The 22532-nt window shown below is 42.2% G+C and overlaps 1 protein-coding gene across 2 annotated transcripts in view; it reads left to right on the top strand.

Moving 5' to 3' along the window:
• Positions 1–21443, top strand: part of SSTR2 (somatostatin receptor 2) — a 52913-nt gene extending 31470 nt beyond the window's left edge. The window contains exons 1-2 of one of the 2 annotated variants that reach the window (XM_014061639.2): positions 7475–7836; positions 15104–21443. In XM_014061639.2, the coding sequence (XP_013917114.1) occupies positions 15203–16321 (1119 nt within the window). In that variant the 5' untranslated portion in view covers positions 7475–7836; positions 15104–15202 and the 3' untranslated portion in view covers positions 16322–21443. Of the gene's footprint in view, positions 1–7474; positions 7837–15103 lie in introns of those variants that run through there. The other variant, XM_087710191.1, reaches the window with a different exon arrangement.
• The last annotated feature ends 1089 nt before the right edge of the window (positions 21444–22532 follow it).

The following is a 22532-nucleotide window of genomic DNA, read 5'->3' as shown; positions in this document are numbered from 1 at the left end:
TTGAAGGAAAAACATCAGAGAAAGTTTTTGTTGGTGTATGTGAATTTATGTGTGTTAAACGTATGATTACATTTTTAAAAGACAAGACTAAAAAGTACATGCTAGGGATCATCAGGTGGTATTGAGAAGTGTACAATTTTCACAACTATTATATGAAATGGTTCAGTTGGATTTATATTTTGTTCTGAAATAAATGAAGGTTGTTTTAGGTAAGAATAGACAGAAAAGCCATCTAAAACCACCAATGAAGATAGGTATGTGTTGTGGCCCAGCAGGAGCTGTTGGAGCTGCCACCAGACTCCGACAGTGAGTGGCCCTATGAGTCGGCTCTGGAGGATGTGGAGGACCCTGGAGAGGGTTCTGACTCCGAGCAGGGCACAGAGAGGCTGGTTGGCCACCAGGAAGCACCTAAGCCTTGGACCAGTGTGGAGGAGACAAGGGAGAGTGAGCCGGATGCCAGCAGTGAGTTGTTCCTGGATGCCCGGCACCGAAGAGCTAATAGGCGTCAGGAACAGTTGTGCAGTTACAGGAGGTAATTGCACTCAGCTGGTGGTCATTAGGCTCCTCTCCAGACTATAAAAAGACTGCTTGTACACACGCCCCTCTTGCAGAAGTCAACGCAGGAACTAATGTTGGAGAACATTATGGTGAGCTTGGCAGGCTGGATTGCTGCCAAGCCTTATCTGTGGTGGATTGCTGCCCAAGCTTGTCTGTGCTGGTTTGCTGCCAGACCTGTCTGTCTGTTAATTAAATGCCGTAACTTATCTTTGACTCGGAGTGTGTGTTGGTGTGGGACAAGGGGGGTCAGAACAGGTATGTAATATTGGATCGCTAATTATTAAGATCATCTGATATCCAAGCACAAAAAGGCTTACATTAAGTGGAAAGTTTTAGCATTCTAATGGTGATTTATTCATATTTCCAAACCATTCTATGTATTTCTAGTTCATCATAAAAATGGATAGGGCTTCAGATGCCTATGGGATCTCTTTTTGTTTATTTTGTATTTGTAAGATTTACATCCTGCCTTTCCTTTGGGATATGGAGGTTACATATACGGCACTCCCTTCTGCCAAGTTTATTCACTACAATGACCCTGCAAGGCAGGCTAAGAAAAAGTGTACTGGTCTACAAGGCATCCAAGGAGATTCTCTGCTTTAAGATGGACTAGACTGAGGTCTCCCAGCACAATTCCAATATTTTAATTACTGTGTCACACTGTCTCTCCATATTTTCCAGCTGAACACTGACAACCTTTCAATTGCAGATGTCAGTGGAGATTTTCGGTCATCCAGGTCATGGCTAAGATGCTTTTTTTCTACAGGGCAACTAGACTTCTTTGGTTTTTTACTTTGAAAACGTTTCACTTTCCATCCGAGAAGATTTTTCAGTTCTACCTGAATTTTCAGAGCAAAAAAAAAATTAAGAAAGACTAGTTCCTTTTTGGTAAAAGCACCTTTGGGGTTTCAATTCCAGATTTCCCCCCAAAAAAACTAAAGTGGCATTTTGACAAATGTTGCCACTTGCTGCTTCTAACTAAGCTACTAGCCCAACCCAGTCAGTCTTTTCATTCCTTTCTTTGCTATATTTTCTATTCACCCTCCAAAGATGTCATTCTCTGCTATTGAACATTCTCAATTCTCTATTCTGACTTTTAATCTTTAGCTTATTCCTGAAAAATTTGAGGGATTATTTCTGTGCCTTTTGATGATCCCTCTCTTATGAGAACAGATAGAGGAGGTAGTATTTGAGCCAGATAAGTCCTGGTTTAGTATTTGAATCAGCAATTGCCAGAGAACATCAGACCTACAGTATAAACTAGATGAGGTCCAAAAATAGCCCCCCAAAAGGCAAACTGCTTCCACGTTATCATCAACAAAACAAAATGCCCATGTAGACAACAGAAAGCACAGCCTGACTCAAGGGAGACTTTATTTTTTAAACATACTATTTTGGCTCCAAAGCACTCTGAGAATTAAATTGAATAAATTAATATATAGGCTGTAATTTCCTGTTGTGTTGTTTCTCCTGGTTTACAGATGCAGTGCTTCAAATGTGATTTTTAAAATCTATTTTCCCCTTCCCGATTCTTTTATTGGTCACTGTTTTTTAGTCACTTTAAAGTGTGCTTGATCAGCAAATGTAGCAATATCCAAGGAAGCATTCCTTTCTAGAGGTAAAATAATAACTATAAACAAATAATACATAAGAGAGTGGTTAAGGAATCATGCTAGAAACTGGGAGATTGTGAATTCTACAGTAGTCCCAGTTAGGCATGAAAGCTGAATGGGTGACTATAGGCCAGTCACTCTTTCTCAGCACACCTCATAGGGTTGTTGATTTAGGGAAAAGAGGAGGAAAAAGGTGCATTAGGGATGTTCAGCACATTAAGTTATTTATAGAAATAATAAGGGTGGGATAGATAGATAGATAGATGATAGATAGATAGATAGATAGATAGATAGATAGATAGATAGATAGATAGATGATAGATAGATAGATAGATAGATAGATAGATAGATAGATAGATAGATAGATAGATAGATAGATGATAGATACAAGCTGATAACCCGGCGTTGCCTGGATATTTATTTATAGACGGAAAATGGCCGGACCAAACGTAATTTCTAATATTGGATTTTCCCCCTTACAAGAGGGAGCCCGCTTATGGAGTACTGTGAAGCCATTACCATGGCAACTCCACTGTGCTGCATAGTAGAAGCCATTTTAAGGCACAACAGGCTGTATCTTAACAGAACACACACTCCAAGGGGTTTTAGGGGTGTCTTACCCCCACAGTATTTGTTTTCAGAGAGTAAATCCTCTCTCTCTCTCTCTCTCTCTCTCTCTCTCTCTCTCTCTCTCTCTCTCTCTCTCTCTCTCTCTCTGTGTGTGTGTGTGTGTGTGTATGTGTTAGTAAAATAAGAGAAATAGACTCTAATCAACCTAAAAATGAACTCGGAATAATTGATGAGTGAATGCAAATCCATTTTTCCAGCATTTCAGGTACTTAGTATCAGGGGCAGTCTACCAGATTCCTGAAATAAAGGGACTGATTAGGCAAGGCTTCTTCTAGATTTGAGGCTATTCCCCAGATTCTTTCTCTACAACTATTTCCATAGTTCGCCATCAAAGAAAAGCTCCCTTTCTTCCTCTTTTTTCAGCCGGATACTTTCACATATTTTTGTACTCATATTTATGAAAAAGAACATAAAACATCTGACGGAAGGGCCACGTGAAACTATAAATGATGAATAAACTTCTGTGGAAGAACGAAATTTGGTCCCCTGCAAAGGAATACAGATAAATCCTTGACCTACGACCATAAAGCCCAAGCCCAAAACCTGGGTTGCTAAGTGAAACATTTGTTAAGTGAATTTTGCCCCATTTAACAACTTTTCTTGCCACAGTTGTTAAGAGAATCACTGCAGTTATTAAGTTAAAAACACAGTTGCTAAATGAATCTGGCTTCTCTATTGACTTTGCTTGTCAGGAGATTGCAAAAGGTGATCACACGACTCTGGAACATGGCAACTGTTATAAATATGAGTCAGTTTGCCAGGCGGCTGAATTTTGATCATGTGACCATGAGGATGCTGCAATGTTTTAAATATGAAAAACAGTCATAAGTAACTTTTTTCAGTACCATTGTAACTTTGAATAATCACTAAATGAACTCTTGTAAGTCGAGGATTACCTGCAGTTCTTTTTTGCCTAGAGTCCCAAGTGCCCCTTGGAAAGTACCTATTTCCTGCTGGGCCATGTCCAAATGCTCATGGACCTACTCATATGAGTTCCCATAAAGTTTTAAGGCAGGATTCCTAAGTTTTTAACAGTTGTATGACAGAATAGGAAACTAACTGTTCCATTTTTCATCTTGGTCTTCATCTATCTTTCATCTGAACTGGCATTTGCAGCTTCTGCAGGCAAAATAATTGTGACAAAAGAATACACACTGTGCTTTTCTCAGACTATAATTCTTCCCTTACCTTTGGTGCCAACTTTTGTGAATTCTGCAAAAAGAGAAGCCACTTCATGGTGCATCTGACATTTTGCAAGCATTGGGAGGGGGTGTTTTTGTACAGTAAAAGAACCAGACAGGTCTGCTGCCTTTTCCTTTGTTTGTTTACACCAGCATTTCCTCAAGCAGTTATGGCGAACCTTTTTGGCACCGAGTCCCCAAACCGGAATGCGTGTGTGTGTGCATGCACATGCACGCTGGAGCACCAGAACACAAAGACTAGGGGGCCAGCGTTCATGCGTGTGCTGGAAACCAGAAGAGCAACTGGCGACGGCGCACAGTTCGCATCACAGTCCTAAAATGTGGTTTTAGGGGTCTTGGGGATCCCCTCAGACGCTCTCAGGGGTCCTCAAAATCAATATTATTTCTGAGCCTATGTTGAAAAATAGCACAGTACTAAAACCAAAAAATTGTGAGAAGCAGTACTGGCAGCAAATATATCAATTTTGCATTTTTAATATGATAAATAGTAAAATCATTGGAGAAAGTAGTGATGCTTGAAATGGTTAGTTGAACAAGAAGGGGAAAGGAAAGAACACACTGGCTTGGTAACTTCAAATCTGACAGAAAGTTGAAAACCAACAATTGAAAGAAGCTGTGTTTGATAGGGTAGTATGGAGAGGACTTGCCTATAAATTCACCAAGAATTGGACATGATTAAATGGTTTTTAAAAAAAAGAATAACATAAAAACAAAAGCTTCGTATTTTTTAAAAGTGGAAGGAGTCCTGAAGGGAAAAAAATTAAGAAATTCCAGTTGGCATATCTGTCCTGCACTGAATACTGATTTTTCAGGCTGGGGGGGGCGGATTTTTTCACTCGCTTGCATCTTTTGTTCAAATAATACATTTCAAGGGTTCCTAACCAAAACACAAACATCCCCCAAAATGAAGCTATTTGTTTATTTGTTTTTGCCATGTGTTCAAGTTAGAATTAGAATTAGAATAACAGAATTGGAAGGGACCTTGGAGATCTTTTAAGTCCAACCCCCTGCTCAGGCAGGAAACCCTATACCATTTCAGATAAATGGTTATCCAATCTCTTCTTAAAAACTTCCAGTGTTGGAGCATTCACAACTTCTGGAGACAGGTTGTTCCTCTGATTGATTGATTGTTCTGTCAGGAAATTTCTTCTTAGTTCTACATTGCGTCTCTCCTTGATTAGTTTTTTTCTTATTGCATTTGATAATAAAGTACTGTAATATTTTCCACTTTTCCAAACACACCTTTTACTGTGGATATGTGGATATTATATACTATGGGTGTCCAACCTTTTGGCTTGCCTGGACACACAGAGTGAAGAGGAATTGTCTTAGGCTGCATATAAAATATGTAGAATAATTAATGCATATAAATCACATAATGTTAGAAGTTTACAATCTCTTGGGGCAGCATTACTAGCTATCCAGAGCCAAATGTGACCCATGTGCCATGCATTAGATACGCCTGGCATAGACCTCTTGGGTACCAAATGGACCTGCTGCTACTGGCCACATAATCAGAATCAGGTTCCTTGTTGCTCGCTGGAATTTCCTCACAGCCCTTTCTGTCATTTGACCCACAATAAATATCGAGAGCATGGAGAGAACAATTATCTGGCCTTGTTACTATGGTAGAATAGAGATCAGCAATGGGGGCAGCACAACTTATGCCAATGTACTTTTTGGCCTTCTCAAGTGCTAACGGATTGGATTTTTAATCTGATCATCAGGATGACTCTAGGGAAAAATATTGGGGGTATAAATAAAATTGGATCTGAATCAGCCTCATAGTACATTGTTGGAAGAAATGGCCTTCTGGGTTCAGTTCCAAATGGGGAAAAAGACACTGGAAACATGGAAACTGCTTGGAAAGATGGTTTTATTGGTAGACAGGACCACATGGTTTGAGGTCCTGTGGAAAAGGGGAATCACATGCCTCAAAAATATTGAAGAAAAAAGGGCTGGCTTGCTGAAAGTCCCTGGGTTTCATGCCCTATGTTGGGCCCTGCCCTGGGGCCTCTGCTCCTGTGCAAGAAATGCACTCTGATTGGCTCTCAGGCTCCCATGGGGCCATGCAGGGGCACCTCTGTAGGCTGTTCTTTGAGTCCAAGTTTGGTTGAGCCTTGCTGGTGGTGATGTATTGAAAGGGCGTTGGGATTCTTATTATGGCTCTGCCTGTAGATCTTTGTTACGTAGAATAGATTGGCTCAGGCCTTAATGGCCCATTGGCAAAGGTGGAGGCTATTAAGAGTGAGTCTGTAACATGTTTCTCTGGCCCAGGCCTTATGGGCCATTGACAAAGTGGGGGGTGAGTTTCTTCCTTTTAGGGGGAAATATTCTGTCCTTTAATATTTCCTAAAATATTTCATTTTCTAGGAGAGAGGTGGGTTAACACTTCCTACAACATATAACAGTGAAACTCAGTTCAGCGTTACTTCTCGCACGTGCTGAAGATTGATTCTTCTTGGTTAGCCTTCACAAGGTTAATCTTTAAGACCAGCATTTTGGTGAGAAGTATCAAAGAAATGGCTCTGTAGCTGGTGGATATCTCCCATCTTTCTTTCTCTCCTCCCAAGGCTATGGGAAGAAAATAGAGAAAGCAGATTTTAAGGATGCATGGTTTCCTCCCACTTCTTCTCCATCTGCTGCAGTCATTGTCTTCCAAAGATGCTTCCTCTGTTGCATCCAAGGTTTGGCTCCAGGAGCAAATCCTGCTACTGTGTGACACCAGCACCTCTATATTAGGGGCAAGGCCACCTTTAGTCCAGGGGCACTAGTTGCAGATCCCTCTTCCCATCCTCCAAATTCGATTGCAGAAAATACCACATTTGGCAACAGAGTGGTCAATGCCTGGAATGCACTACCTGACTCTGATTTCTTCCCCAACCCCACAAAACTTTAATCTTAGACTGTCTATAGTGGACCTTACCCATTCCTAAAAGGTCTGTAAGGAGGCGTGCATAAGCGCACCAACATGCCTACCGTCCCTGTCCTACTGTCCCCACTTACTCATATCTTTCCTGTATTCATAATCATGTTTATAGTTATACCTGTTATCTTATACATGCTTGACAAAATAAATAAAATAAAAATGCATCCTGTCCGCTGGTCGCTCTAGACTAGAGAGAGTGTATCGCGGGACGTCACGCGCTGCTCTGGCCCAGCGCCTTGTTTGCAGACCGAGCGTCCTTCAGCCTGTTTGTTATTGCAACAAACGCTGGACGTCCCCAGGGCGCGCTGCCGCTGGAGTTTACCTTCTTGGCAATCGGCCTGCCTTCTGCCCTCCCGCGTTCCCCACCTAGGCAACCCTGATCAATCCCCCCCTCCCCGTCTGCTGCAATGATTGATCACTTCTCGAAAGGCTGCCCTATGTTGGCAAGCGCAGTTTCTGTGCTAGGTGGACTTTAGCTTTCCCTGCTTTGCATCGCAACCCTAGCGTGACACAGCTCGGTGATGAGCAGCCGGGGACAATTATGGGACAGGGGAGTGGCTGGAGCGAGCGAGCGTGGTCCGTCCCGGTGGGTGCATGAGCGGAGCACTTTTCCAAAGCTCCTGTGCCTGGAGAGCTCCGCTGCATATGAGCCCGGGATCCGCCGCTTGCGCTCCCTTGCTCCGCCCCCCACCCGCCTTCCCTATCTAGGGGCTCCTACAGCTGAAGGAGCAGAGTCGCGTCGAGCGCCGCTCTGCCTTCCTCCGCGCTTCGGAGGGGAAGCTTTCCGTCGCAACAGCTGCAAGGGATTCACTTGGACCAGAGGGCAGGAAGAGGTGCGCGGCCCCGATTTGGAGCCAGAAGGCAGAGAGAGAGAGAGAGAGAGTGAAGCACAGACTCGGACCTTGTAAGTGATCTTGCGGGAGAGTCGGTGGTGCAACCAGGATCGGTGGCGGGTAGAGGGCTCGAAGTATTACGAATTACAGGTGGGAAAACTTCCCGATCGAGGAAAGGCAGAAGCGAGACTGGCCCGGATCGACAACCAAGCAGGGGTGGTTATAAAATGCTAGTTTTCTCTCCTGACACATTACTTACGCTCCTTTAATTTTAATTTTTATTTTAGGCTGCAGTCGTGGGCGCGCTCATTTGGAAATTATCCCCTTGCCTTTTAATGGATTTTTCTTTCCCGAGCAAGCAGAGCGAACGGGAGCAAGATGTGTAATCTGTTGCATGCTTTACTTCGATAAGAGCTTCATCCACCGATGGGATGGACGCCCGAGTTGGGTTGCATGCCCTCCCCGTTCATCTGGGTTAGAGTCAAAGTGCGTTAAAAGAACCTTCTTCCGTAGCAACGTATCTGTAGTGAGTCTAATCCTCGTTGCATTTATTCCGGCCGATAGGGAAAAAAACCCGCTAATCGTACACGATGTTTTACTGTGGCCACTGCTCCTAAAGAAAAGTGGATGTTTCATGTTGGGCAGTTTTCTTCGGTATGTGCCTTCAGTTGTGTAGGTGATTGCAAATCTGAAAATTCACATTGACTGTGTTGACTGGCAATTGGATAGAGGAGTGAATTCTGTGAAGAGAGAGGCTCTGTGCAGTGTAATATTACCCCCCCCCACCCACACTTTGACTTTCTCATCTGTAGAGAACTCATTCCCAGTTCTTCCCCAGGCAATTCCCTAACTGCTGAGTATGAGGACTGCCCAGCCAGGATTCCCAGTTTTACTTTAAACTGGGTCCCTGTGAAATGCATTCATCCACTGCTCTCCCCTGTAACATGAAGACCAATAATCAAAATGATGGTGCTGAGATAACTATGTGAATGCTGCTCTCCCAATCTAGAGATCATTGCAATCTGATCTTTTTTTCCAAAAACCCAACAGGGTAGCAATTTTTTTTCTAATGTAAAAGGAAGAGAAAGGCACCCACATTAATCAGGAATGCAATTTCTTTGATTTTCATTAGATTGACCCCGGCTATCCATGTGTTTTACCTTAGTATGTTAAACAAACCCAGCCATTTATGGGTTATTTAGTAAATCGTGATTAAAGAATCTGTGGTTGAGCTAAGTCAGTGTGACACTGAAAGACGACTCCTAGCTATTCCTGGTGTCCTTGATTGTCTCTTGCCTCTCTGATGTTTTGAGTGGCTCAGCCATAGCCAGGTACAACAGAAGACTGACATGACCTAGTTCGAGTTTTACTCCTGAAGAGAATGAAAAGATGGAGAGGGTAAGACAAGAGGAAAAGGGAAAGATCTTGTGTAATAGTCTGAACTTTTTGATAAAAGATGGGAATGTAAATGTAATTAAACTCAGATATTAATTTTAACCATCCAATACATTTTATTTATGTCCTTCAACACCTATGCCTACCCCTGTTGCTTGGATCCGGTGCTGCCTGTTGATTCTGTGAAGGAAGGAAGCAGGAGAAGCTGGCAACATAGCTTCTCCTTTTACCATCCTAAGAGCCATCCTAAGTGGCTTCCCTGCACCAACATGTTCTTTTCCTCTTTTCAAGTCTGATTTGATTAGGAGCTGCGAGACAATATCCAGCAACCCGTCTTTTGCCAGGGGTAGAATGGCTGCTATCTGTTTTAAGACATCCAGTATAAATCAGCAGCTCCCAGTCAAGAATGACATAGAGCCAATAGAGGGAATATGGAAACACTTGGGTGGAAAATGAAATGCTGTCTTAGGAGGGCTTGTGTCAGCTAACGCCATGCCAAGAAAGTATTGAAGTTGGGTTAAGTCTTGTTTTGACAAAGGGGCTGCACATATATTTGGAGAAATTAAATCACTTTGATTCCCTCTTGGCACATTGATTCTGTCCACAGACCCACACTGCATACATTTTATCATTTGGAATGGATTTTTCTGAGACAAGGGAGAGATGCCAGTTGTATGTGATAATGGGCCACTGCAGGCAATAACTGAAAGGAGAGATAGATCCAGATTCCCGTGTTTTATGGTGTAAAAGAACAGCTTCAGTTAACATGTTGATCCACAAAGTTAAGATTACAATCTTGGTTAAAAAAAAAAAAAGCTTAGTGCCATGCTGAATTAGGTCTTAAAAACAAAAGGTTGCTTTTTTTTCTTAAAAGAAAGTACTGAATGATGGATGGAACTTCCTTGCATCCAAGTAGACTCTGAATTGGATTTATTTGTAAATCCAAAATTTGTAAATAAAAAAGTAATAGAGAAACAGGGCAAACTGATCCTTGAAATGCATGTGTGAAATATTACTACAATCCAAAAGGATAAAATATAAAAGCTTATTACAATAAAAAAATTAAGTTGATCCAGCATTTATCTCAGTAATTTGTAAATACAGATGAATGATTGGTCACTTCTTGAGGCATCAAGTTAGTATTCCTTAGCGTATCAGTAACACAAGTCTTTTTGGAGTGAGAGGTTTTTAAAAATTACCTTCTTGGAAAGAAAGGAGCAGTGTGAGTGTGTGACAAGAAAAGAGTTTGCTCATGAGTTGTAGGACTCGGAGGATACAGTCAGCCTTTCACCACTCAAAATTTTGATTTCATAATTGAAAGTAATCAGGACTTCAGAAATATTTTAAGTTACTAGGATGCTGTACCAACAGACCTATTTACATATATCGGGACCTGCAGCACGTGCAGAATACTGACAGCCAATCAGAACGTGTTTTTCTTGACAAAAAGATAAGCACAGATACGTATACCTCAGTCTGTCAGTGACCAGTTCCTCAGTAAATAAATGAACAATTGTAAGTTGTATATTTATCTCCTGATTTGAAGGTTCTGCATTTTGTCTCCAATGGCCAGAAACATAATCACCTCTGCAGAACCACTTGGAAATTGCCCATTTGCCTCCTCCCCGCCCCCTGCTCCCCCATGCGTTCCATTGGAACAAAATGGGTAACTCTTGTTTCACAACACTGATGACGTTACCTAGTTTGGGCAATGAAACGTCTACAAGAAAACAAGCAAGCTCAGAGAGGTTTCAGAACCCCTCGTTTCAACCCTGAGCTTCAAAAAATTCTCCTTTATTTGCACAAAATAGCAATAGCACTTATATACTGCTTCATAGTGCTTCTTACAGCCTTCTCTAAGCGGTTTTACAGAGTCAGCATATTTTCCCCAACAATCTGGGTCCTCATTTTACCCACCTTGGAAGGATGGAAGGCTGAGTCAACCTTGAGCCCAGTGAGAATTGAACTGCCAAATTGCAACTAGCAGTCAGCTGAAGTAGCCTGCAGTACCACTGTGGCACCTCGGCTTTTATAGGTAGACTACAGCAGAATAAAGTCAGGAATTAATACAGGTAGTCCATGTCTTACAGTCACAATTGTAACTTTGTTAAGTGAGTTGTAACTTTGGTTGTTAAGCGAGTTGCACTGGAGTTTACTTTTCCTGCCAGTTAAGCGAATCATTGCAGTTGTAAGGTGAAACATGTGGTCATTAAACAAATGCAACGTCCCCCGTTGACCTTGCTTGTTGCAAACCAGCTGGGAAGGTTGCAAATGGTGATCACATGACCCCAGGATGCTGCAACCGTCATAAATACATGCCCGTTGTCAAGCCCCCAGATTTTGATTACGTTGAACCATGGGAATGCTGCGATGATCGTACATGTGTGGCTTAGTCATAAATCACTTTCTTTCAGTGGTGCTGTAACTTAATCGACTGTTAAATGAATGCTTCTAAATCAAGAACTACTTGTGATGGGGAGAGATCAGAGTTGGAGATTCAGTTGGCTTTGTGAGCAGATTTTCAGCCAGAGGTCATAATGCCCCAAATCTGAGGTACACATTTTCCTGGAAGCAGCACTCTCCTGTATAGGAAGGTCAGATCAGACTGTGGCTAGTATTGCAGGCTAATTCTGCCAACTGCCAGCAGTTCAATCCTGACTGGCTCAAGGTTGACTCTGCCTTTCATCCTTCCGAGGTTAGTAAAATGAGGATCCAGATAGTTGAGGGAATATGCTGATTGCTTAGAGAGGGCTGTGAAGTGTATGTAAGTCTAAGTGCTATTTCTATTGTTTATCTCCATACCATAATCTCAAAAGGATTTGAAAGTGGCCCTTCCATTTTACAGGTAAATTATTTTGAAAAACAAAATACAATAAAGAATCTCTTCAAGTTAATGCAGTAATGTTTTCCTTGCAAAATAAAAACAAAACTATATAGCCTACATTGACAATGAAATTGTATCATTATTTAACAACAATAAATCTCATTAATTGAGTGAACTATATTCCAGTAGAAGTAAACATGGAATTTCATCTTGAGAGATATCTAATATTCACTCCTTATTATTTGCGTACACATTGTGGAGGGTGAAATTCAATTTTTTTTACTATCGGTTCTGTGCGTGGCTTGGTGAGCATGACAGGGGAAGAATACTGCAAAATCCCCATTCCCTCCCCACTCTTGAGGGAAGGATATTGCAAAATCTTCATTCTCACCGCACTCTGGGGTCAACCGAACTACTCAAAATTTCCGCTACCAGTTCTCCAGAATCTGTCAGAACCTGCTGAATTTACCCCTCATGGACGGGAGATTTCTTGTAAATAAAAAGTAGAGTATTTGTTTTGAAAAAGTTAAGTAGAAAACTCTTCTGATTTTCACACCTTTTGAAAGTACAAGAGAAGAGGCTGATAGCTTTTGGATAGTGTGTCTGTTTCGGCGATTACAGGTTTCACAGAGCGAAGCAAAGATATTGCTGGAGGGGCAGGATAGAGTTTCCTACCACTTGCTTAACACACCTGTTTGTTTGCTTGCTTGTTTGTCTGTTTTTCTGCTGAAACTCAGGAAGAAATCAGTGGTGATTTCTGGCATGTTCTTGAAGAGGAGACTCTGCAGTTAGGAAAAAATATATATTAGGAGTTACCTGTAGTTTGCAAGTCTATCTTGGAGTGCTGATTTCTATCCTGAAAAGTAGGTCATGAAAAAAAGATATATTAGAGACTGTTAATATTTTAGCTGATTCTTCCAAAGTAATCTCTTACAATTTTCAGCTGCAACACAATATTAACTCTTTTATAGTAAATATAGTATTGGAACCTCAAACCCTAGTTTGGTTTGTAGTCCAGAGCTAAATGTTGTCTCTTGGGAAGATACAGGTGAATTACTCTCTTCTTAGGAGATACCTTTCTCCATATCTTCCACATCTATGCAAAAGGATACATTTTACTTCAGCATTGTTTCTCCATGAAAAAAACCCCAGAGGTTGTGTTGATGGATGAGAAGTAATGGACTTGGTTCCTATTTACTGGGATGACATTGTTTCACATTGCCAGGTAAACAGCTGCTGCAGAGTAGGGGCTGGTTATGTCTAAAAAAACTATGCAGTCCAATCTCACCTCTATGGAGGTGCAATCATATATAATACACCCACTTGGAACCTGGTTTATATAAACTGCAATTAGCTTTACATCTGGCATTTTTCCTTATCACCAGATCTATAATTTGGAACTAATCTGGTGCTTTGCCTAATGAAGGAGAAGTGAATTGAGAAAATCTGTGTCAGAATAAACTTTATTGAACAAGCTTAGCTCTCAGCCTAACCTATTTTATAGGGTTATCACGGGGAAAAAATGAAACTCATATAGAACACATGAAGCTCCTGTTTACAGGTAGTCCTCGACTTATGGCCACAATTGAGCCCCAAAATTTCTGTTGCTAAGCAAGACAGTTAAATGAGTTTTGCCCCATTTTATGACCTTGCCACAACCGTTGAGTGAATCGTTGCAGATGTTAAGTTAGTATCACAGTTGTTAAGTGAATCTAGCTTCCTCATTGACCTTGCTTGTCAGAAGGTCGCAAAAAATGATCCTGTAACCCTGGGACATCACAGTTATCATAAATACATGGCAGTTTCCAAGTGTCCAAATTTTGATGGAATGACTGTGGGAATGCTGCAATGGTTGTAAGTGTGAAAAATGTTCATGTCACTTTTTTCAGTGCTGTTGTAACTTCAGTCGTCACTAAATGAATGGTTGTAAGCCAAAGACTACCTGTATGCATTTTAAAAATGATTGTCAACAACAGTAACAACAATGGCAACCCACTAGAATAATGTTTTGAGCATCCAAGCAGTAATGGGTTCAGTCAAATCTATTATTAGTAGCATTCTATAGGGAATAGGAAGCAATCCTCCAAGCCAGGGGTATCAAACTGGCGTCGTCGTGTGACATATTGCAACTTCCCCCCCTTCCCTAAACAGGGCATGGCTCTAAGTCAGTGTTTCTCAACCTTGGTAACTTGAAGATGTCTGGACTTCAACTCCCAGAATTCCCCAGCCAGCATTCACCTGCTGGGGAATTCTGGGAGTTGAAGTCCAGACATCTTCAAGTTGCCAAGGTTGAGAAACACTGCTCTAAGTCAATGTTTCTCAACCTCAGCTATTTTGATTTGTAGACTTCAACTCCCAGAATTCCTCAGCCAGCATGCAGCTGAAGAATTCTGGGAGTTGAAGTCTACACATCTTAAAATGGCTGAGGTTGTGAAAACACTGCTCTAAGCTTTCACATCTCCTGAAAAGTTCTTAAGAGAGGCTGAAGGACCTTTTGAAGGTGCATGAATAATCTGAGGATATACACAATGATTATCTCCCATCTCCTTTTTCCAGTGAAAAATTCTTTCTCATCCAAATTAGCTTATCTGTGGTCAATGATGGGGTTGTTAAAGATTGTGGCCTCAGATTGTGCTTTCTTGATGAAATGCAGGATCAGATTAATGGGAGAATTATACTCAGTGGCCTATGCTGAGATTTCTCTGTTACAGATAATATCCACTAAATCAGGGCTGTCAAACTTGTGGCCCGCGGGCCGGATGTGTCACGCCATGCCCATGCCCGGTTTAGCAAAGGTGGGAAAAGTCCCGATACATCACGTGACGCTGCTGTGATGATGTGAATTTGACAGCCCTGCACTAAATGAAATATAATTCATATGAGAGGTCAAATCAAGAATAACATTCTTTTGGAAGTTTTGGTTTCTCCCCAAGTTGATGTATATAGGAAGAGGTGGGTTATTAGCGCTCAATCCACTGTGACAGTTCTTTTCAAAGAAAAAGCCAGGGCATCATCAAAAAGATAGTGAAAGTAAGAACTTTCCTTGATTTTTGGCAATAGGGAGTTGTTAAATAACCATTCTGAACCCGATCTTTATTTTTCATTTATTTTGTGCTTAGATTCCACTTTATCTTAAACCACCCTGAATCAATCAAGATGGCGTCTTCTTTTGCTTGAAGGAGATTTCTTGCCAGGCAGACAGTGACAGCGGTTGCACCATGGACCAGGATAACAAGTTTCCCAACACCACAGTCTTCTGGTTCCCCTCAACCTCTCAGTTGGACAGTTTCTCCCCAGAGACTCCAGCTACTAATGTTTCCATCAACAACACAAGCCACCATTATGACTTGACTAGCAATGCCATCCTCACCTTTATCTACTTTGTGGTGTGCATTGTGGGCCTCTGTGGAAATACTCTAGTCATCTATGTCATCCTTCGCTATGCCAAGATGAAGACAATCACCAATATCTACATCCTTAATTTGGCTATAGCTGATGAACTGTTTATGTTGGGCTTGCCTTTCCTGGCTATGCAGGTAGCTCTGGTTCACTGGCCCTTTGGGAAAGTCATCTGCCGGATCGTCATGACAGTGGATGGAATCAATCAATTCACTAGCATCTTTTGCCTAACAGTCATGAGTGTGGATAGGTATCTTGCTGTAGTACACCCCATAAAATCTGCTAAATGGAGGCGCCCAAGAACAGCAAAAATGGTCAATGTAGCTGTCTGGGGCATCTCTCTTCTGGTCATATTACCCATCATGATATATGCTGGAGTGATCAATAATCATGGAAACAGTAGTTGTACCATGATCTGGCCAGATGATTCTGGTGTTTGGTATGCTGCCTTCATCATTTATGCCTTTATTCTTGGCTTCCTGATACCCCTAACCATCATTTGCCTTTGTTATCTTTTCATCATCATCAAGGTGAAATCATCTGGTATTAGGGTAGGTTCCTCCAAGAGGAAAAAGTCAGAGAAAAAGGTCACCAGGATGGTCTCCATTGTTGTTGCTGTTTTCATCTTTTGCTGGCTGCCCTTCTACATCTTTAATGTCTCATCGGTCTCTGTGTTTATTGTCCCAACGCCTATCCTCAAGGGCATGTTTGATTTTGTGGTAGTCCTCACATATGCAAATAGCTGTGCCAATCCTATCCTTTATGCCTTTCTATCTGACAACTTCAAGAAGAGCTTCCAGAATGTCCTCTGCCTGATGAAAGTTGGTGGCATAGATGAAACTGATAGGAGTGACAGCAAGCAGGACAAGGCCAGGCTCAATGAAGCTACAGAAACCCAGAGAACATTGCTCAATGGAGACCTTCAGACAAGTATCTGAGAAACTCCAGCCGTGGTCAATACAATCTCCATACTTCTTCATGGAAGGCAGCAGTCCACACTGAATGACAGCAAAAGCTACTGACTGTTCTCTTAAGAGAGTGGCAAATGTATGTGACGAAAAGGGCACAGATGTACATCACAGCTCCAGGCTAGCTGGTTATGAAGATACTAATCAAAAGAAGAAGTATATTTTGGGGTGATAGACTAGACACACACATTGGTGTGTGCACAATAGTAAATGCATGTATAAAGGCATGATGTGATCAAGCATAGTAAGAATGTTTATACTAGATCCATCAAAGAATGTCTATATTGGAATCCATCATATTGCACTGTCTTTAAAAAAAAACCTTTACTGGTAAGATTTTTTCTAGTATTGAATTATTTCATTTCCAGGATTTGAATTATAATTTTAAAATGATTGGACAAGCATTAAATAAACAAGTTCCAATTCTGAACAAGTTGTATGAAGCTGGGATCATTGACACCCTCTTCCCATTCTAAAAGTAGATGCTCTGAAAGTTTCTGCCCTTTTTTAGTTAACCAAGCATTACATTTGTGTGTTCAAATAAAAAAAATAGTAGTCATGATACTATTTGCAGGTTGGAAGGAGATAATGGGAAAATTAAAGCTGCATAAATATATTATTTAAAAAGTAGCTAATAAAATGTGATCTTCAAAAAATGAGGATTGTATAGCTCGTTGGGCAATAGAGAGATGTCTGCAGCTATAATCAGATTGTTTTCCTATGAATTCAAAGAAATAATTTATTTTGCCATATTGCTATCCCTTGGTTTCCTTCTTAATGGTTTTCTCTCAGAAAGCAGGGCAATTGGATCTCACCTGCAAATATCAGGAGGCCACTAGATGGCAAGAGAGAGAAATTAAAACTTCTTACTCTTTACTGCCATCTAGCCATCTTCATTATTTTTTCAGCACTATTTTTGGTAGCACTACAAAAAGTTCTTTTGTGAATAGAGCTGATATTACCAAAGTATGAAATCAGATTTTTCGTGTTCTATAAATGGATCCAAAATCCACACTTGAATAATAGTATTATATGGACCACCCACCTCTTGTGAAGCAAGCTTTTAAGGTGTGTAGCATATTCAGTCTTACTCCCAACTTTGACATTTTTAGGTAAAATCTTAATATTTTTATGTAGGTCTTTGTTCCTGATGCTATTTTAACTGAACCCAGACAACTACCCACCAGTGGTGGGTTACGACTGGTACGCCCCAGTACGGGCGTACCTGTGCCTGCCAAGAGCACCGGGTACCATTCCGGTATGGGGCTCCGGAGGGCCCACCCGCATTCCTTACTGGCATTTGAGCTCTTCGTGGCTTCTGCGCAGGCACAAGGAACGTATGGCGCTTGCGCAATGCTCCAGCTGCTTATGGAGGCATCACAGAATGTCGCAGGCGGTAAGTGCACATGTTCATGTGGTGGACGCCGGGCCCCGTTGCACCATACTGGTTGCAACGGGATCAGGAAACCACTGCTATCCACATATGTGTCAGGTAAGGAATAGACATTGTCCTCAGTGTGATTCAAATCTTTATCCCGGGTAAAAACAACCCCCTAGTGGCTTGTGTATTTATGGTTTGTGGGAGAGAATTTACTCCACCTTGAACTCAAGATTAATAATACTTCTTTAATAACCATATCTATTATCTATTTCCTATCCATTCTGCTAAGATCATAAAAGATCATAAACTGCTGATCATTTGATATCTAGACAACGGGTAACATTCATATATGAAACAGCCCTGATAAAATGATGGTGGCAAATGTCTACTATCTTACCTGTTGCTATCTTTTCTTTTATATCTTCTTAAGTATCGGCTAAAAAACAAAAATGTGGCTAAATTATTAAAAAAGGAACCAAGGTGTAACATTGACCCACGTGGAAAAGGAATCTATGGGCACTTCCCTATATTAGTAGGAAGGAACCTGTGGCTGTCTAGATTAGTGCTTTTTCAACCTTGGCAACTTTAAGACATGTGGACTTCAACTTCCAGAATTCCCATGCTGGCTGAAGAGTGCTGGGAGTTGAAGTCCACACATCTTAAAAATTGCCATGGTTGACAAACACCGATCTAGCAATTCCGTCCATCCCTTACTCTTGGCCATCTTGCCTGAGGCTCCTGGGAGTTGTAGCTTGGCAATATTGAACAAAGGACCTATTCTGTACCTACAAGTCCTGGATACTGAACTTGCCTTAGGTCAGTTGGTGAACCTTTTTGGCACTGAATGCCGAAATGGGACCGCGCGCACATGTGGGGGAGCGGCAAAAACTGGAAGACCAGGTGATGCACGCTGGAAACATGCTCAGCTTCCCTGTGCGCCAGGGAGCTGCTTTTTCAGTTTCTAGCTGTCCCGCGCTTGAAGACCAGCTGGCTAGCGTGGATGTGCACACTGGAACCCAAAAGAGCAACAGACGACAGCTGGCGTGCCCAGAGAGATGGCTCTGTGTGCCACTTAGGTTCGCCATAACTGCTTTAGGAGTTCAGTATGGAAGATATCCTCCAATTCCAAAGTTTCCAGTTCAGAATCTGATACTTGGGGCAGGACCTTCAACAGTTACCGCCGAGGCAAAGGATTATGCCGGTATTTGCCGGTTCTCCAAACTACTCAAAATTTCCACTACCAGTTCTTGCTGGTCAGAACTTGCTGAATTTCAACCCTGGACTCCACCATCTTGACATACGAAGGAATCAGAATCTCCTCCAGTATAGCTTTTGACAGGCTTTAATGAGGTGCAAGAGAGTCAGACCGACTGCCCCATGTTTACGCTCAGCTCTTGCACACACACTCACAAAAGTCTGCCAGTTCCTTTGCGGGTGTCTTTCCCTCTGGTAGCTCCTCTCTTCCCTCCATGTGCTCAAATGTCATCAGGGGTTTGCTTTTGACTGGGAGAAATGGGCTGGTGCACTAAGTGCTCTTTTCTGTGGTGCAATAATTACTCGAGGGTTTTGCATGCCAGAAATGAAAGCCTTCACTTTATCGGCCATCTTCCTCAGCTGGAAGCAGCTGTTTAGAGGGTGCAAAAGCCCACTGTTAAAACAAGGCAGCTGGGTAGATGAGTGGTAAAATGAGAGTGCCGGCTCTTAAAACCCTAGGTCTCTGGGGTTCCCCTGCTACTGTGATAGCTGCTTGTTGGGCTGTCTGAACCATTTATTACAGTAGAGGCCTCCAATTCTATTGCCTCCTTCAGTGGCCAGTAAGTACCAGGTTGTTCTCATCTATCCCATATCCTCCAAATATATTGCCGATAGAATATTTGGCAAAGCAACTAGCTTTTGTATACCTTGAAAGTACTATAGGTGGCCATTGGCTTTGAGGAAAACCTACCTTAAAATTGGAGTAACTGAGGACAATTTAATCCTGTCTCATTGAAGGATGGGATGAAGGTATCATTATTAGAAAAATGGGTGTTTAGACCTTAGATAGGATCAATATAACTAGATAGGATCAATCTAACTATAAATCAGATCTTATTTATTAATTGTTCAGGACAGGAGAAGGAGCAGCATACAATATGGTACAACTTTTCTGGCAACCAGTAAGGAGCAGGACTTTAATCTGCTAAGATTCCTTTTCTCCTGATTGCTACACACTTATCTTTAGAGTACTGTTATGTCAGGGCAAAGGAACAGGCCCATATGCTAAGTTGCAGCACAGAAGATTTATTCAAGCCTATACACAAGAACCTAGTCACTAAAAATCAGCACTAAATTGATGCTAGAAAAGGGTCAAAGGGATTCAAGGAGGGCTGACATGGGTTATTTGTGGCAATGTAGGGACTCTAAGCTGATGACATACTTAATTCCACCTAAGGTTTGCCTATTCCTTTCCTATATCGTATCTTTTTTTCCCCTCCACCAGATAGGTTTCTGCCCCAAAGTTCTGTATTTCTGCATGATTTATAGATTTTGAGGACTTGTAGGATTTGGAAGTCTGCATTAAGCAAGATATTTTAATTTAAGTCTTTGCATTTCTGAGTTTGTTTAATGAAGTTTTATCATAAACTATAACATTACCCCTTATCAAGGAAGCCATAGCTTGAGTAAGTTTATCTTTCAGTTATTGTCCCCAGGAGAACAGTTGATTGATAAAACAAGGTGCATGTTGATCATTAAAGTCTTGATATCCTTAAAGATAATTACATTTTATGATCCTAGGCATTTTAACATGGCTTTTACTTGCTGGAGTACATTATTACTTGCCCCTCAATCACAACTCGCCCTCATGGCACTTATTTTAATGGCAATTTTGAGCACAGAAAACGATTGAATGCGATCTCACCAGGACTTGAAAATTCAGTCGTTGCTACAATTTCATTTATCCCAAATTTGGGGTTCAATTTGTATTTATCATACAGGACATAGTAGACCATCAGATGCAGGCTGCAGAACTTAATAATAGCCACTAGGTGATATCAAAGAATACATCTCCCTCCCTCCCTTTCTTTCTTTGCTGTCCCCTACTGGCCTTCTGGATTTTGCAGCCCACTGCTGCTAGCCTATTACCAAGTAGTATATTTACTAAGGATTTTAAGTTATTTATGAGCAGGAACAGGCTTTATAATCCCTATACCAGTGATGACTAACCTTTTTGTCCTCGTGTGTCGAAAGCGTGTGCGTGCGCATGACATCGCACGTACATATGTCCACACCCATAATATAATGCGCATGTGCCCCCCGCACCTCCCACTGTGCAGGTGCGTGCGACCCATCCGTGCCCCATTTTGGGCCTAGCAAGCCTCCCTGAAGCCTCCTGGGACCAAAAAAGGGGTGCAGTGCCCCCTGCCACGCTCCCCCCTGTACATGCCTGCATGCTGTTAACAGGAGTTATGTTGGCCTAGTATGCAGTTTTATTCCTCTCTAGCATTCATCTCCATTGTTTAGTGATGCATTTCATGCCTCTCTAGGATTTGCCTCTATCTGCTCCAGTTAGGCACTCCCTGTTCCTGTTGGATGTATATCGGTGGCTTGTATAGTGTTTTGCAGAGACCCAAAAATAAGCTGGCCAGTGGCCATGCTTGGTGGAGCTCAGCTGAGGCTCGCGTGCCGGCAGAGAGGCCTCTGTGTGCCACCTATGGCACGCATGCCATAGGTTCGCTACAGGGGTGGGTTTCTCGGCCCGTTCCAACTGGATCGGTTGGAACGAGGCCGGCGACGTCCTCGCGCATGCATGCGGCGTGCGCGTGCACGCACGCGGCGTCCTCGCGCACGCACGCGGCGTGCGTGTGCATGCACGCGGCGCGCGCATGCGTATTAGCGTCTGCACGATGCTCCAGCTGCTCCTGGAGGATCGCGCAGGCGTTCTGCGCATGCGTGGAAAGCGCGAAATTCAAAAAACCGGGTAAGGAGCGGGCGCGGGTGTGCGGGCGCGCGCGGGCGCGGGTGGGGGGGCTTCGCCGTTCCCGGAAGTTACTTACTTCCGGGTTCGGCAACCAACCGGATCGCAGGGACCGGTGCGAACCGGTTGAAACCCAGCCCTGGTTCGCTATCACAGTCCTATACAGATAATAATCCTTGGCTTATGACCAGAACAGAAACCAGAATTTCCATTCCTAAGCAAAGTTAAGTGAATTGCACCTGATTTCACAATCTTTTTTGCCATGTTAAGAAAATCACTGCAGTTGTTAAGTGAACTTTGTGGTGATTAAGCAACTCCAGCTCCCCTCATTGACTTGGCTTGTGGGAAACTGGTTGGGAAGGACACGAATGGCAATCATGCGACCTTAGGATGTTGCAAACATCATAAATGCATCCCGGTTGTTAAGCCCCCAAATTCTAATCACAATTGGGAATGCTGCAAGGGTTGTATGTGGGAGGCCCATCATAGGTTACTTTTTATCAATGCCAACTTTGAACAGTCACTAAACAAATTTTTGTAAGTTGAGGACTACCTGTAAAGGAGAGGTAGACAACTAATCGGCAGTAAAGGTTTGTGCTATTATTTTTTTTAAACTCACCAACAAAAGCTATAACTGAATTGAGCAGGGTTGTAACCCAGTAACATTCCTGCAAATAAGAGTGGATAAGATTTTAATGTTCTTTTGGATCTGTGGATTTGGGAAGCTACATATAGTAGCTTTACTTCTTTATATGAACTAAACATATCCAAAGGCTTATGCTAGTATTTTATTTCATGAGTCGTGGTGGTGCACTGGTTAGAATAATAGTATTGCAGGCAAAACT

This window comes from Thamnophis sirtalis, unplaced genomic scaffold (genome assembly GCF_051295495.1).
Source record: "Thamnophis sirtalis isolate CommonGarterSnake01/CBP01778 unplaced genomic scaffold, rThaSir2_p1.2 scaffold_3, whole genome shotgun sequence".
In the NCBI taxonomy this organism is placed as follows: domain Eukaryota; kingdom Metazoa; phylum Chordata; class Lepidosauria; order Squamata; family Natricidae; genus Thamnophis; species Thamnophis sirtalis.
Note: the sequence above shows the minus strand (reverse complement) of the source record. Positions and strands in the feature narration are given on the sequence as shown.